This window comes from Astyanax mexicanus, chromosome 21 (genome assembly GCF_023375975.1).
Source record: "Astyanax mexicanus isolate ESR-SI-001 chromosome 21, AstMex3_surface, whole genome shotgun sequence".
NCBI lineage: Eukaryota > Metazoa > Chordata > Actinopteri > Characiformes > Acestrorhamphidae > Astyanax > Astyanax mexicanus.
In genome coordinates, this window is record NC_064428.1 from 41,855,514 (window position 1) to 41,872,074 (window position 16,561).

At 42.7% G+C, this 16,561-nt stretch overlaps 1 protein-coding gene across 7 annotated transcripts in view; it reads left to right on the top strand.

Moving 5' to 3' along the window:
• Positions 1-1,479: 1,479 nt before the first annotated feature.
• Positions 1,480-16,561, top strand: part of txndc11 (thioredoxin domain containing 11) — a 35,305-nt gene continuing 20,223 nt past the window's right edge. The window contains exons 1-12 of one of the 7 annotated variants that reach the window (XM_049469372.1): positions 1,480-1,704; positions 2,924-3,140; positions 3,265-3,362; positions 3,780-3,909; positions 5,123-5,216; positions 5,405-5,517; positions 6,887-7,087; positions 7,881-8,520; positions 8,753-8,895; positions 9,362-9,474; positions 9,673-9,753; positions 14,174-15,613. In XM_049469372.1, coding sequence (XP_049325329.1) covers positions 1,619-1,704; positions 2,924-3,140; positions 3,265-3,362; positions 3,780-3,909; positions 5,123-5,216; positions 5,405-5,517; positions 6,887-7,087; positions 7,881-8,520; positions 8,753-8,895; positions 9,362-9,474; positions 9,673-9,753; positions 14,174-14,678 — 2,421 coding nt within the window. In that variant the 5' untranslated portion in view covers positions 1,480-1,618 and the 3' untranslated portion in view covers positions 14,679-15,613. Of the gene's footprint in view, positions 1,705-2,923; positions 3,141-3,264; positions 3,363-3,779; positions 3,910-5,122; positions 5,217-5,404; positions 5,518-6,886; positions 7,088-7,880; positions 8,521-8,752; positions 8,896-9,361; positions 9,475-9,672; positions 9,754-14,173; positions 15,614-16,561 lie in introns of those variants that run through there. The other 6 variants (XM_049469375.1, XM_049469376.1, XM_049469377.1 and 3 more) reach the window with 6 other exon arrangements.

Below are 16,561 nucleotides of genomic sequence, written 5' to 3' on the forward strand. Positions count from 1 at the left end.
TGTTTCCATGTGGGTCAGCCACATCTCCAGTTTATAAGAGTCTTTATTTGAAGGTGTAGGAAACATCTAGGCTTCATCTGTAATTTCTCTAAAGAACAGAAAGTACTTCTACTTTTAATAGTTACAGAGTTCTCTGTGTTTCTGGGTATTTTTCTAGTTATTATGATGATGAAAGTGTGAATTTGCTGTAAGTGTTTAAGTGTGTAAATGCTGCTGCAGTAGAGAGTAACAGCAGGAACACCATCTGTTCGACCACTGCTTTTTAAAATCCATTTCCAAAACTCAGTTTATTTCCATTACTACTTACCAGCTGTTTTTAAGAATCATACTCTCTTTTTTAAAACATTACTTTATATATATATATATATATAAATACTTAAATTTACTTTTTTCAGTTTTAGTTCATTTTCAACATTTTGTACACTGGATTTTGTACTATTTCCGGTTACTGACTAAACCTGAAGAGCTTAAATATCAAAAATAAAGGGAAAAAATTGGGGTGTTCTAAAACTTTTGACCGGTAGTGTATATTTAACCCTATATAGCCAATACTGAAAGAAATACTGTGTATAAATATGCATCTGTTTAAATATTTAACTGTATTTAACTGTATAACTAAATGGAATATATTGATTACACATACAAATATATATCTTTGTATATTCATATTATAATATACTTAAGTATAACTGTATTTGCGTGTGTTGTGTTTGTGTTACTTTAAATGAAGAGTGTGGTTCACGCTCTGTGGAGATTTCAGCCAATAGGACTGAAAAACGTTGTCCAGCAGGGACACGTCACGGAGAGGGCGGGGCTTCGTCACTACTGCTTTCCAAATTGGGTAAGGGACCGTGGGAAAAGTGTATAATAACAATATACTCCTTTAACAATGAGTACCTTAGGGTTTACACGAACTCGCCCTGATTGGAGCTCAGAAATGTGGATTATTTGTTTGTGTCATTCAGTTTGAATCATTTTAATCTTTAAAAGCGGGATTTAAATAATAAAAGTTTAATTTTGAGCAGATTAGAAAAGCTGCTGTATTCAGATCAGCACTCACAGCTCAGGGATCATCTGTAAAGAGCAGGAATGGATATGGATTAAAAACGCTGTATATGATTAGAATATAAACACATGAACAGCATCATGTTTTCTGTATTGTGTTGTTAATATAAACTTTGTGTGTAGTGAATGTAAGTGTAACTAAATCATTGTATAAAAAGTAGTAGCACATAAAATATGTTATGTTTAATTTTTTTTGTGATAAAAAAATAACTTTAAAAAAATCGGTATTGAATGTAATTGGAATGCGTTATCAAAAATACCATATAAATTATTATTATTATTATTATTATTATTATTATTATTATTATTATTATTATTATTATTATTATTATTACTGGACTATATTATACTATATAAACTGTATATCAGCATTTTTAAAGTGTGTGTGTAGTTTTTAGACGGTCCCTGCCCCAGGCCCCGCCCCCTGCTGGGTCCCGGAAGCGCTGTGTGTGTGTGTACAGTGAGTATGTGTATGAGTATAGTATAGTGTACAGGGTGTGTGTGTATAGTGTGTGTGTGTGAGTGTGTGTGTGTGTGTGAGAGAGTGTGTGTGATGGTGCGGGGCCGCATGGCCGCGGTGATGTGCGGCGCGCTGCTGCTGGGTCTCGCGCTGCTCCTGGCGCTCACTCTCACCTGCAGGTACAGCTGTGTGTGTGTGTGTGTGTGTGTGTGTGTGTGTGTGTGTGTGTGTGTGTGTGTGTGTGTGTGTGTGTGTGTGTGTGTGTGTGTGTGTCTAATTGTGTGTGTGTGAGAGAGAGAGAGTGTGTGTCTAAATGTGTGTGTGTGTCTCTGAGTGTGTGTGTGTGTAAGAGAATATACATACAATAATACTATATAGTATAGAGAGAGAGAGTGTAAGAGAGACAGTGAGTGTGTGTGTGTGTGTGTGTGTGTGTGTGTGTGTCTAAATGTCTGTGTGTCTAAATGTGTGTGTTTCTGAGTGTGTGTAAGAGAATATACATACAATAATAATATACAGTAGAGAGATAGTGTGTGAGAGTGAGTGAGTGAGTGAGAAAGAGAGAGAGAGAGTGTGTGTGTTTGTCTAAGAGTGTGTGTGTGTGTGTGTAAGAGAGTGTGTGTAAGTCGTGTGTAAATTCACATTGAGCGCCTTGTGCCTTGTTTGCTCTGACAGTTGTCAGACATATATGTGTGTGTGTGTGTGTGTGTGTGTGTGTGTGTGTATGCAGTCCCTGGCCAAAAATTTGTGGAGATCACTGAGATCACTACTAGGGGTGACTGACTGTTTTATGAGATGGTCCTCAGATTATCAATCACACCAGCAGTTTACAGTGTGAACTCTTCAGTCCAGGGCAAAGGCAGGATTGAAGTGGTCACCATGAGACTGCTGTACTCGAACGTGACTGTCATCAGATCCCAAACAGAACCTGGATTCATTGATAAAAAGAGTACAGTTAAAGCGATTTCAGATTTCCAGCAGTAGCCACACCACATACGCATTGGAAAACCCCGATTAGCATCAAGCAGTATGTAAAGTGAATTGGCAAACCACTGGCAATGTGAAAACCATGCTACCATGCCAGTCTTATCATGTTCACAATACCAATGCAAACTGAAAAGGTGATTTCCTGCACAGTTACCTGTTCAGTAGTGACGTCTTTCCTGCATGTCTGGTGGTAAATGATCTTTCACCAGGAGGTACATTACCGAAAAGTAGCCTCTGAGAGCCTTTATATAGGACAGTAGGGGGAGCATTATGTTGCCCTTTTGTGGTAAAACCAAGTATATCTGTTGAAGCAGAACGGCACGCCAATTTGAGCAAGTTCTGTTTAATTCTGTATTGACTATAACTGTCTCTTTCTCTCTCTCACTCTATCTCTCTGTTTCTGTCCCCCAGTCGAGCGAAGAACGTGGTGGCTGTAGCTCCTACCCCTGTGCGATTTTTCTCCCCCCAGTTTCCGGTGGTTGACCTGTTTCTTGGTCAGCAGGATCAGGTGGATCGGTTGCGGGAGGAGGCCGATGTGTGTGTGCTGGTTTATTACGCCCCCTGGTGTGCACACTCCATCAACACGCGTGACCACATTCAGCAGGTGGCGCTGCGCATGGCCAACGAGGTATAAACATACACACACACAGTGGTAGTCAGTAGTGATACCTTTCCTGCACAGTTACTGGTTCAGTAGTGATGCCTTTCCTGCACAGTTACTGGTTCAGTAGTGATGCATTTCCTGTTGACAGGTGCGGTTCGTTGGGGTGAACTGCTGGTGGAATCAGGGAAAATGCCGGAAGCAGAAGAGCTTCTTTAAGTATCCTGTTATCCAGCTGTTCTACAGGAGGTGAGATGCTCCTCTGTACTGCTTCTGAATCCAGAACCACGGTCCTACTGGTAGAATGTGTTCCTCAGTCAGTATTATTACAGTTGGCTGTAGCCTAGCTATGTTGCCTTATGTGTACCTCACAGAAATACAACTAGGAATAGTGACAATGCAGAGGCAGTTATTGGTCAGGCATGTTTTGTGTTCATGACTTTGTTGCACAAGTATAAACACTCACAACGGTGTAGGACGCTCAGACTATACCATAGAATCTGCACAGCGCCAACCTTCAGTCCTGAAGTATCACTCCTTATAACCAGCTGTCTTATTGAGGGCCTCTACTGTTCAGCCTGTTCAGATTGATACTTGCCTGACCATTTTAACATTAACAAGTCTCTGTCTCTCTCTCTCTCTCTCTCTGTATCTCTCTGTCTGTAGGTTTGGTCCTATTGAATATAGGGGGCCATTGGTGGGGGAGTATATTGAGAGTTTTATTAGGAAAGTTGTTTCACCTCTCACCTACCTGCCCACCCGCTCTGCCCTCAACACCTTCATATCCCACCATGAGGTAACACACACACACACACACACATGCACACACACGATTTTCTTTTTTCTTTTCTTTTTTATTACAGCAGAGAGGTCTATGCCAGGTTTAGATTAGTCTATGGTCAGTCGTTGCTTTGATTCATGAAATTTACAATATCTTATTTCAAAAGGTGAACTTGATATAAGTGATGCAAAGTGATACAAGTGATCTGTAATACACCACATTAGACACTAATGGTCAAATTTAAATAATTTAATTAAGATATATATGTAATGCCATCTAGTGGCTTTTTTTGGTGGCAGCAGTGTGCACTATTAAAACAGCAATGTGCAACATAACAAAATAAATAATACAAAAATACAGGAACAGTCATGTACAAAATAATAGAACAATTAGAGCCTTAACAAACTGAACTCTATCCTACTATAACAGTTAAACATGAAAAATAAGACTTTAAGACTTTTTCAGTCCCTGAGAATGAGAAGTTTTTTTTCTTTAATAAAGATATATTATTAACTTTATCTGAGAGAAAGATGCTCCTTATGTACCAAAACTATTAACATATTTCAGGCTAAAGAAAACAACTGTTATTTTTATATTTTCGCGTAGCGCTCGCGTGCTTGCGTAGCTTAGAGGGAGGGATCGTCGATCATCTTTTTGACTTCGATGCTCGAGACCATGACATAATTTTGATAAATTTCGACGAAATATCGAAATCGTGACACCCCTAGTAGTGACAGTGGTTGTAATTATTTAGTGGTTGTTATGATTTCAGTGATTGTATTGGTAGTGATAGTAGTGTTTGTAGTGATTCTAGTAAATGTAAAGATTTTAGCAGTTTTAGTGATATTAGTGACTGTAATATTATCGGGTTGGGTGTGGGAGAAGTAGGTCATTTTGTGTCTCCTGAATTGTGTGTGAATAGGAAACGGTGTGTGTGTGGTTGGGTTACCAAGCGTTAAATGGCATGTGAACAGGATGTGTGTGTGTGTATACGTGTAAACTGCTGTTTGTTTTATGTTATACTTGCTGCACCTGCTACAGCACTAGCTGTGAAAGTGTGTCGTAGATTGTTGTAGTGCACAGAGAGGAATAGTGATCAGTACTCTGAGACTTCAAACCCAAATGAATCAATCAATTCAGAAACTGATTCACTGACTCAAATCACTCTGTGGATTGAATTTAATTGTCAGTAAGTGTTTGTGTGTGTGTTTGTGTGTTCGTTCTGCAGCAGGGTGTTGTCGGGTTCTTTGAGTTTAATTCGTCTCCCCAGCCGCCCGGATATGTCACCTTCCTCACCTCCGCACTGCACGCGCTCAGACGAGGTAACACACACACACACACACACACACACTTATTACAAATAAGACAGGGTTATTTATTGTGATTCTATTTGAGAAATTAGTCATTGTTTATGATATAGCTAATATTTATGATGTCATATGTATATTTGAATGTTTATTGTCCTCTATACATTTCACTGTTATGTAAATCGTTACTCTGATTGGTGCAGATTCTCAGAAGGCGGTGCGGTTTGGAGTGGTGACCAATCAGGAGGTGGCGGAGGGCGTTTCCCTGAGAGAGGACGAAAGTGTGTATCTGCATCGCCGATTCAACACATCACTGGTAAGAACACACACTACACACAGACACACACACACACACACACACACACACACACACACTACACTACACTACACAAAACACACACTTCGCATACACATACCTATACATGTACAAGGGTTTCCAATAAAGTGGAACTACAAGGTACGGCCAACCCTTTAGAAGTTTCTATATTTCTACATCAATATGATCTAAAACATCATCAGAACAGCTTCCACTCTAGAATGTTGGGGAGTTTTCTTACGTTATCTTCTCGCTTAAGCTCCGCCCACAATGGTTTTCATTGGATTAAGCTCACGACTTTGACTTTGCCCCATTCCAAAACATTAATATGTGCATTTAGGGTCATTGTCCTGCTGTACGACCCACCTTCTCTTAAGATTCAGTTCATGAAAAGATGTCCTGATATTTTCTGATATTTTAGAATTCATGATTCCACCATCACTGACGGCAGGTTTTCCAGATGCAGTGATTTCAGTAAACTGCAGATGACCTGCAGATGTTCTTTTTTAAGATCAGAGGAGATTTAAGATTTCTCCTTGCAACCCTGCCATGCACATTGGTGTTCTTCAGATTGGGGACTCATGAACCTTAATATTAGCCAATCTAAAAGAGCCCTTCAGTTGTTTAGAAGTTACCCTGGGGTATTAGATTATTTTTCTCAATAAATAAAACAGCAAATATAATATTTTGTCTCATTTGTTTATCTGGGTTCTCTTTATCTACTTCTAGGACTTGATGATGTTTTACATCATATTTATGTATTTATACATTGCTCTACACTAGGTGTTTCCAATAAAGTGGCCTCAGTGAGTGTGAGCTTTGTGATGGTTTAGTTAAGGGTTTAGGAATGCAGATAAACTGGCCTGAGTTCCCAAACCAGTTTTACTGCAGAGAGAATTCCTGCAATATATGGGTTAACTGTAATTAGTGTAGTTGTGATTAGTCACAGCAATTAATCTTGTTCACATCAGGTAAATAGTTAATTATGAAGCTGAAGTTATTTTCTTGTTGTGTTAATGGCAATTATCTGAAATAAACCAATGCAGTGACTGACACCTACACAAATACTGATTTGGGTATTTATTTACTTTTCTATTTCTGTCTATATTCAACTACTCTCATACAACAGTGCACTTAATCGCAAACTAAAATACTCGATTAATCGGAAACTAAAATACTCGATTGATTGCAAACAAATACTGATTAATCTCAGCTAACCAGTTGAGTTAATGCAATTAATTGCAGTAATTTCCACTAAATCAATGCAGTCAAAACTGCAATGCTACTTAAACTCAAACTAAATCGATTAAAGTGATTAGTCGTGATTAGTCGTGATTAGTCATGATTAATCTTCCTCTGTGTTTGTCAGGTGTTCCCACGGGAGGAGAGGAACTTCACGGCTGAAGCGATTTGTAACTGGGTTTATGAAAACCGAGAGAGCGTCGTTCACTGGATCCAGCCAACAGGAGCCAAGAGCTACTCCCTGGAGGCGGAGCTTCACAAAGGACCCGCCCTGCTCACGTTCCTCCCACACAATCCACTTACAGCCAATCATCAGCTGCTCTCTGAGGTAAATACTTACGTCTCCGCCCACCAAACAATCCCTCCTGAAGTTTTTATGTTTAGTTTCATTTAATAATTTTTACATAGAAATAAATAATCACAATTAATCGCAGTATTTGTGTTACATAGGACTGTTTATTGTTTTATTACATAATCATGATTATTTGTTTTTGTGTGGTAATTTAATTACATTAATTACATTATGCTTGTAGTTGTGATTGGTCACAATATTTGGTGCTTCTTCATTTTACTTTTGCTATTGCTTTTAGTATTCATGCAGATTTTACATGCAATGAATTGCACAGCCGCATGCAATCACAGGCACAAATTAAAGTGCTTAATCGCGATTAATTGCATTATCGTTACACAAAAACTGCGACTAATTGCATCTTAAACAGTCATGACTTCTTAAGCAAAAATAATGTGATTAATCATGACTACCTAAAATCTAACAAAATATGGATTGTCCCGATTAATCACACAAATGCTGTGATTAATCACGATTATTTGATTTTACACTACAATGGTTTTGGCACTCCAATTGTAATAATAATAATAATAGTAATTGAATTCGGTTGTTTCCAACTGAAATGAATGCTAACGATACTTTTGTATATATAGTGATGTGATATAGTGATATATGATGTGATAGAGTAATGAATTGTACTAATATGACTATGGTTGTTTTAACTTGGCTGATCACTTAATAGTCTATAATCAATGATGATAGACATAAATACTTTACTTAAGTTAATAATGATAAGACATCAGTTGATTAATATAAATTCTCTTTCTCTCAGGTGGTGGACGTAGCGCTGCGCTATCGCTCCTGCTGTTTATCGGAGCTCCAGTTTGACGGAGGCATCCCGTCTGCCCTGCTGACCCCATCAGGGTCCCCCCTGCCTGGGCCAAGGTGCTGCCAGTCCCTGCTGCTGTCCGGCTCGAGGTCCGAGTCTAACGCTAACGCTAACTCTAACTCTAGTGCTAGCATCTGTGAGCTGTGCGTAAACCGCTCTGCTCCAGGTTCTACCTCATGTTCCCCCCTGCTGCGTTCTCGATGTTCCGTCATGGAGCTGGAGGCGGTTCTAGACTCATATTTAAGGAACATTGTTGTTCCGGTGCCCTCTACCTGCACCAACCTGCGGAACACCTACAGCCCCTTTAGCCACTACAGTGCATGCTGCAGGACGCTACCGCAGGACCCCGAGACTCCGGCACGGTCAGACCCACACTGCCCCCTGGTGGTGGACTCAGTAACGGGTCTGCACTGTCGGACCAATAAGACGCTGCGGTTTTACCTGCTGGACTCGCACCTGTCCTGGCCTCTGGCGCAGAGGCTCGGGGCGCTAGGGAACCAGAGCACTCGTACCTTCACAACCATCGTCAACCTGAGGGACGAGACGCACTACGTTCTGGAGAACGCCGATAAAAATTCTTTAGGTACAGATTTACATTTACTCACCTGTGATTTAACGCTTCTGCTCTTGGTTCCCGTATTAAACTCTGCAACCAGGTGTTGGTAAAAGAACCTCTGGCTGAATCGAGGCATTGATACAAACGGTTTGTGACATACTCTAGTTCTTATGAGACCCCACTCAACGGCTTATATGTTTTTACACACTGTAAACTTTACATTTTACACATTGTACACCTCTTCTTCTTTCTACTGCAGAACACTTCATTCTGAACTTCAGCGCCCCCTACAGCCCCCTCCACAGACACCTGGTGGGCCACAGAGAACTACATCCCCCACAATCCCTCATTCAGGAAGTCACCACACACTCTTTCATCGACACAGTGATGGATCCTGAAAGGGTGAGGGTTTTACACTCTGTAAACTTTACATTTTCTACATTTTACACTTCTTTTATACTTTTTACACTCTACACACTGTTGTACCTTTTATAGTTTTACACTGTAAACTTGACATTTTTTACATTTCACCCTTTACAGTTTACATATTTTACATCAGGCATTTTTTAAGTCTTATAGCTTTTACACTGTACACTTTACTTTTTTTTCCCACACACTAAGTCTTACACTGCAAACGTTATCATTTATATTTTACACACTGTATGTCTTATAGCTTATAAACGGTAAACTTTACACTCTCTTTATTTTTACACTCTACGCACTGTACATCTTATAGTTTTACACAGCAATCTTTACATTTTCTTCATTTTACACTTTGCAGTATACACACTTTACATCAGGCACTGTATTTATTATATTTTATACACTGTAAACTTTACACTTTATGCATCACTGTGTCTCTCTGTAGGACGTGTTGGTGTTCTACTACTCGGGTTGGTGCGGGTTCTGTACGGTTCTGAATCATGTTCTCCTCCGATTGGCTCGACTCTTTCAGGGAAACAGCGCCCTCACGGTGGCCAGGTCAGAAACTGCACACTTCATTACATCTCAATCTCACATAAACAATAGAAAATAATTTTAAATCAGTTTAATAAAAACAGTGTAAATAATTTTGAGATGAAAGAAAAGTTTATTAAAGTTTGATTGTAATTTCTAAAGATTACTAATTTTTAAGCATATTTTTTTAAACAGTGTGTTTGTTTTATTGTTGTTTATCAGAATAAATGTTGGTCTTAATGATCTGCCCTGGGAATTCATGGTGGATCACCTGCCCTCCTTCCTCTTCTTCCCCAAACACAGGTAAACTCATTCATCTCATTAATATTATTAATATCATAAATATCATAAATATTCCATCAGTTATTGTATTGCCTTGTTCATTTTTGGAGTGTGATACAAATTAGCACCAGCCCTCTCTTTTATAATCAAAATATCTTCTGACATTAATCACAATAATTATCACGTTATGTTTGATTAATGAATCAGTTATAATTTAATTAATTGTGAATCATTATTTTAGATTAAGTTGGTTGGGTTTACTGGAATGTGTGTGTAACGGGTTAATCAGGATTAATTACATGATTATTTTGGTGATTGCTCACAATTAATAATCACATTACTTGATGAAGCTGATCGCTTTAATTTACAAGACCAATCACAATTCATTTCAGTATTTTTATTATTGATTTTATTTATTTATTTATTTTGTATTGTTTACAGTTAATCTCTTGCCGTGTGTAGTTTAACTGTGATTAATCACATTCATTTGTAATGACTAATCACAATTAATCACATCATAATTGTATCTGGTCACAGTTGATTATGATTAATAAATTGTGATATTTCTGATTGATAACTCATGTTTTTTCATATTTTGTGAAACTTGATTGCAATAATCTGCAGTGATTTTGAGCTGCTTATGTTAATTAATGTGTATGAATTAAAATTTTATTATAATGATGACACATTAATAATTCTAGGTCGTCCTCAGACGAGCCTTCCATCGTTTCTTCCAGTCATCCCGATTCCCCATACATCTTTTCAATTCACTGATACTCTGGGCTTCTGCGTCCTTCTTGAGTACGTCCACATAGGTTAGTGTGGGACGTCCTCTTGAGCGGCTCCCATGTGTCGGTTCCCATAGCACCAGTTTGCTGGCTGGCAATTCCTGGTGCCTATGGCAGTGTCCTGCAAGTCTCATTCGCCTTACCGCAATTTTCTCGCTCACTCTTGGTATTTCCTCGTACAGGGTTTGGTTGGTTACATGTGCATCATTGCAGATGTTAAGTACTGCACGCAGCATCCTGGTGTAACACCCATCAAGGGACTTCTCCAGAGTTGGCTTAAGTGTCCAGCATTCGCTGCCATAGAGGAGAACAGACTCTACTGTTGCATAGAAGAAGCTCAGTTTTATTTGACGAGGGAGACTGGAGTTCCATACACTGGCCATACCGTTCAGAGCCCTCCATGCAAGTGCCTTCCTTACTTTTAGGTCTTGCTCAGTTGAATTGACCCATGAGCCCAGGTACTTGAAGTCATCAACTTCATTCAGCACAGTGCCTCCTGCTGTAGTCAGAGGCAGATGTTCAGGCGGGATGTTGTAGGTAATGACCTCAGTTTTCTTCGCGTTTAACCTGAGGCCAACCTTAGCGCACTCTAGTTCTACTCTGCTCAGTAGAATTTGTGCTTGCTCCACGTTGTCAGAGAGCAAACTGATGTCATCCGCAAAGTCAAGGTCTGTGAGGACCACTGCGGGGTATCGACTTGACTTCCTTGGAGATAGTGTGAAGCCAAGTTCCTGTTCCCTCCCATTAATTGCCTTCCTGAGCGCATAATCGAGTACTATGATGAAGAGGAAGGGGGCCAGTGTGTCCCCCTGCATAACTCCAGCCAGGATGTCAAATTCCTCGCTGTTGCCGTCTGGGGTCACCACCTTGGCCCTTGTTCCTGCATACATGGACTCTATTGCTCGGAGTAGATTTGGGGGAATACTGTATGCCTTGAGGATCTTCACCATCATGCCTCGATGTATTGAGTCAAATGCCTTTTTGAAGTCCATAAAGCATAGTACTGCTGTCAGGTTGTTCTTTTTCACCTCCTCAATCATTCTCCTTAGTGCCAGGATCTGGGATGTAGTGGTGCGTCTCTCTCGAAACCCGTTCTGGTTCTTCCTCAGAAGAGGGTCAATTGCCTGCCGGACCCTGTTTAGGATCATACGGTTGTAAACTTTTGCAATAGTGCATGTCAGGCTGATGCCCCGATAGTTGTCCGGCTTCGATAGGTCTCCAGACTTAGGCACTGGCACGATGTTTGATAAAGACCACGTATCAGGCAGCCGATTGTGCAGCAGGGCAAGGTTGCAAAACTCTAAAATGATGTCATCCATGTCGCAGTTCCTCAGCACCTCTGGGGGTATACCATCCGGACCAGCACTCTTTCCTGCTTTTACGGTGGTTTTTGCCCTGGCAAGCTCTCCGAGTGTGAAGGGGCCGTCATTGATGTTAAGGTTTGGGAGGACTGATTGTACTTCTTCCTCAGTTGCTTCTGATGGTTCTCCTAGCAGCCTATGGAAGTGGGTGGTCCAGGTTGTCACCCTCTCCTCTGGGGTGTGTCCCTCCACCTGTCCCTTCTTGGTCCTCTTCCGCCCTGTCATCTCGTTGATGACCCTCCAAGCCTCCCCATACTGTTGACAACCTTGCGCCTCCTGTACCCTCCGCACTCTCTCCATCAGTTCCTCCCCTCTGATGGTGTCATAAGTTCTGAAAAGGAACTGTTTGGCCTCATTCAGCTCCCCACGACTCTCTGCCGTTGGCTCCCGCTCAAAGCTGAGGCGGGCTTCCTCCACCCTGCTTCGTGCTACTACGACTTCTGGGTGTTTTGATCGCATGGAGGTTCGGACTCTCTCCATCTTGGGTACCCACAGCCTGGTCGCCTCCTCATTCGCAGATATGAATCTCTTGTACTCGCTACTAGGATCCGCCTCCCTGTCCAGCTGGAGGAATTGTCTCCTCACCTCCTCTGTGTATCTGGTTTGAAGGCCAGGGTCACTTGAGAAGGCTCTCCAGTTGTATCGGATCCTGGGACTTGGTTTGGAGACCCTAAGGCTCAGGCGAACTCTCATGGAGACCACGCGGTGGTCTGAGCCCACTGAACAAAATGTACTGTATGGCTCAGCATTCATGACGGAGTTCCTCCACTTCCTCCGCACTAGGATGTAATCTAGCTGCCGTAGTGCTCCTGTGGCACGGTCTCGGAAGGTCCATCTTTTTCCTGCTCTCTTCCGGAAGATGGTGTTTGCTGCCAGGAGCTCATGCTCTGTAAGGAAGGCAGCGAGGTAGCAACCGTTACGGTTTGTAGAGTCGTGGTAGGGGAAGGGTACGTCCTCTGGTCCCAGTCTTGCATTGAAGTCCCCAAGGATGGCCAGGAAGTTGTGAACTGGGACGTTTCGGACCGCTGTTGCAAGGTCCTCAAAGAACTTTTCCACCTCGTCATAGGATGTCACATTGGTGGGTGAGTACACGACTATGACCGTTGTTGCTGGGTTGCCCGAGAACTCTGCGCTTAGGATTCTGTCGGTGTGGTGGTAAACCCGACGAAGAGCCTTACGCGCCCGGGATCCCAGCATTAACCCAACACCGCCTGTCGCGGCCTGGGCCTCGTTCCTCCATGCAGATGCAGAGATGAACATGCATCTCTCCACTCTGTTGTAGGCAATCGGGTCTTCAGTGTGCACTCTCCTGTGTTCTTGAATGCCCAGGATCTCCACTCCTCGTTCCTCAACACAATGTGCTAGCTCTATCAACCTCGCCTCTTCTCTCGCTGTGCATGCGTTGAAGGTTCCCATAACCAATGGTCTCCGACAGCGCATGAGTGCATTGGGCGGAGTGCTGTAGTCGGGCAGGACCCTCCCTGGGCCAGACCCAGGGTTTGAGGTCCTGTCGTCATGCTGTCCTCCAAAAGGAGGACCAGCACCCCCATCCACCGCGGTATTCCTGTGGACTCCCGCCACTGGAAGTATAGGATTTGGGATAACTGTGTTCTCCATGGTTGGCTTTACTATGCTATTAGCGAACTGTGGGGCGCAACTCCTCACAGTCCCGGATTTAAAAAAAGTAGAGTATCCTCCTCCTAGACGGGTTGCCATACCAAGGCTATGAGCCCCATCTGCCCATACTATTTATCCCATAGCTGGGACAGTGGTTGGCAGACACCAGGGCGTGTTCCACATGCCATGTGGGCCTGCGTGTCGTGCCTCTGGGGCCCACTGCTGCTCCGAGATCCCTTACAGTTTGGCCTGGACCCTCGCGGACCCAGTTACCGTGCGTGGCCACGGGGAGGCACTGTAAGAGTCCTGGTGGTGGAGAGGCTGTGTACCAGCAGGAGGAGACTTACACACTCGGCTCCTCTTTTTCACCCCCACTAGGAGGGCTAGCCGGTGGCAATAGTAAGCAGAGAGTATCAAGCAGGAGCGACATGCAACACACAACATGCAACATGCACTGACTACAGTCACTTCTGCAACACCATTGCACTGACGCATCACACACACCCTATGCATTAGCACACACACACAAAATAATTAATTAACACTAATTAAGACGTTTACCATATGCTTAACTAATGTTTCAGTTCGTTCTTAAGCAGTAACATTTAATAACATTTAATAATGTCCTAATTAGTGTTAGTTAAGTGTATATTTTAAACTCCTCCCCTCCCGCAGGAAGCAGATGAGCGTGAAGTTCCCGGACTCCGCCCCCGTCACGCTGCCCAACCTGGTGCGCTTCATCCTGCAGCACACAGGCCACGCCCCTCAGGCGCCGGGGGCAGGACCGGCGTCCCTGCTGGAGGCGGAGCTTCGCAGCCTGCAGGGGGAGGTGCTGGCGCTGCAGCAGGCGCGAGAGCAGTTGTCCCGGCAGCTGGCAGCGCTGTGGCGCGAGAACCGGCGGCTGGCGTTCCACGCTCGCGCCCTGACCTCTTACCACGCCCAGCTGCAATCCCACAATGCTGAGCTGCAGGAGCAGAGCGGCCGGCTGGAGACGCTGTACCGCGAGAAGAGCCGGCAGCTGGCAGACGCCGTGGGGAGACTGCAGGAACTCGCCGACGCCTCTGAGGAGCTGCTCGCCGAGAACTCGCTGCTGAAGGTCCTGCTGACAGTTCTGAGAGAGCGGGAGGGGGAGGAGCCTGAGAGAACGAGGAAGACGGAGGGGAAGGAGGCGTCGTCATGACGGCGGTGGACGCCGGGCGAACGTCCTGCTCATAAAGGAGCTAATTTAACCGCGGTGGACTCGGAATACAGCGGTCAGGAACGGGAACAGTTACAGGAACACCAGGACGAAGTTTAACTTTACGAAACTTTACGTGAAGATTCTAGAACGCTAATCATCACATGTTCTTTAGGGAACCAATAGAAATTCTTCTCTACGGTGGCGCAGGCAAAACACCCTCTTATTGGCTCCTTTATGTTTAAGATCAGCTAGGAAATGTCTTTGGTTTGGTGTCTGAAGTTTGTGGCTGATCCCACAACAATTAGCTATGAAGCTGTCAAGGTCATCAAAATCTATAGTCTACTAATTAGCACTGGAGATACAAGGATAGTGTAGCTAAACTTGAAAATAAATTCATCCCAGCTAAGACGTTCAGCTAACAAATAATGGAAATTCAAACTTTAAATTCAATGCATTTAGATACAGTTTAGAGCTGTAAATTCCAGTTCAGAATAATCTGAACGTTTGCTTTCCGGGTTTTTTAGAGAAGATTCCTGGATGTTCGGCGGGTCTATGTGGTTCTGAAGGAAGAGGTTAATCAGAAATGTAATCAGATTCTAATCGTTATAGTAACGAGGTTGTGAAACGTGGTGGTGTTAGTGATGTTGTGAGAAGGTTTGTTAGATGTTCTAAAGACTGTAAAGGTCGAGAAGCCGAGAGAACGCTGAACTGAACGCTCGGTTCTCCACTGCTGAGCCGCTCTGAGGATTTCGGACGAACTCTTTAAATGTTTCGTACTTTTCTCGCTATAAAGTGATCTATTTTTACACCGATCCACTGAGATGTGTGATGTCACTGATGAAGAATTCAGGTATCGCTGCGGGACGTCCCGCCGCTCCTCGTTTACAGGGATAAAATTGCACAGATTTGTACTGATTAAACTGGTTTGATTCAGATCAGTGTGTGTTTTTTGAGTGATTTTAACTTTTTGTTAATATTTTTCTGGAACATTTTAATGGCAACATTTTCCACCGTCCACCACAAGAGGGAGACAAACTCCACTTTATTAGTTTCCTGAAATGTAGACTGATGTTGATGTTTCTTATAGAAAATAATGAGTTCTGAAACGAAACGATCTTTAAGGTTTATATAAATGTTAACACGACTAAAACACTACCCAGAAATGACCCAAACATTAATCAAACACAGTCCAAACACTGTCCACACACAAATCCCACCAAAAAATCACCCAAACACAACCAAAATGCTAAAAAAACATGACCCAATTCTATCCAAACATGCAAACACAACCCAAACACTAATTAAACACTGCATAAACACAACCAACACACAAACCCAAAATAGCCCAAACACAACCCAAACACTCTCCAAAACACTACACACACGACCCAAACACTAACCAAACACTCTACACACATGACCCAAACACTGCCCAAATACTGCTCAAACACTCAAATAGCTAAATGCTAACCAAATACTACCCACACACTCTGCAAAACACTACACACATGACCCAAACACTAACCAAACACTCTCCAAAACACTACACAACCCACACACTCTGCAAAATGCTACACACACACAAATCCAACATAACCCAAACACAACTCAACACACTCTCCAATACACGACCCAAACACAGACGAAACACGACCCAAACACACTGCAAAATAGTACACACACTACCCAAACACTAACCACACAGACAAAAGCTACCCAAACACTAACCAAACACACACGAAAACAACATGACCCAACATGGGGGGGGGGACTTAATTTAAACCTCATGTGCTGCTCATTTACCTCCCTCACTCACTCTCTCTCTCTTTCTCTCTCTCCCACTTTCACTCTCTCTCTCCCTCTCTCTGTGATGGGGGTGTGGT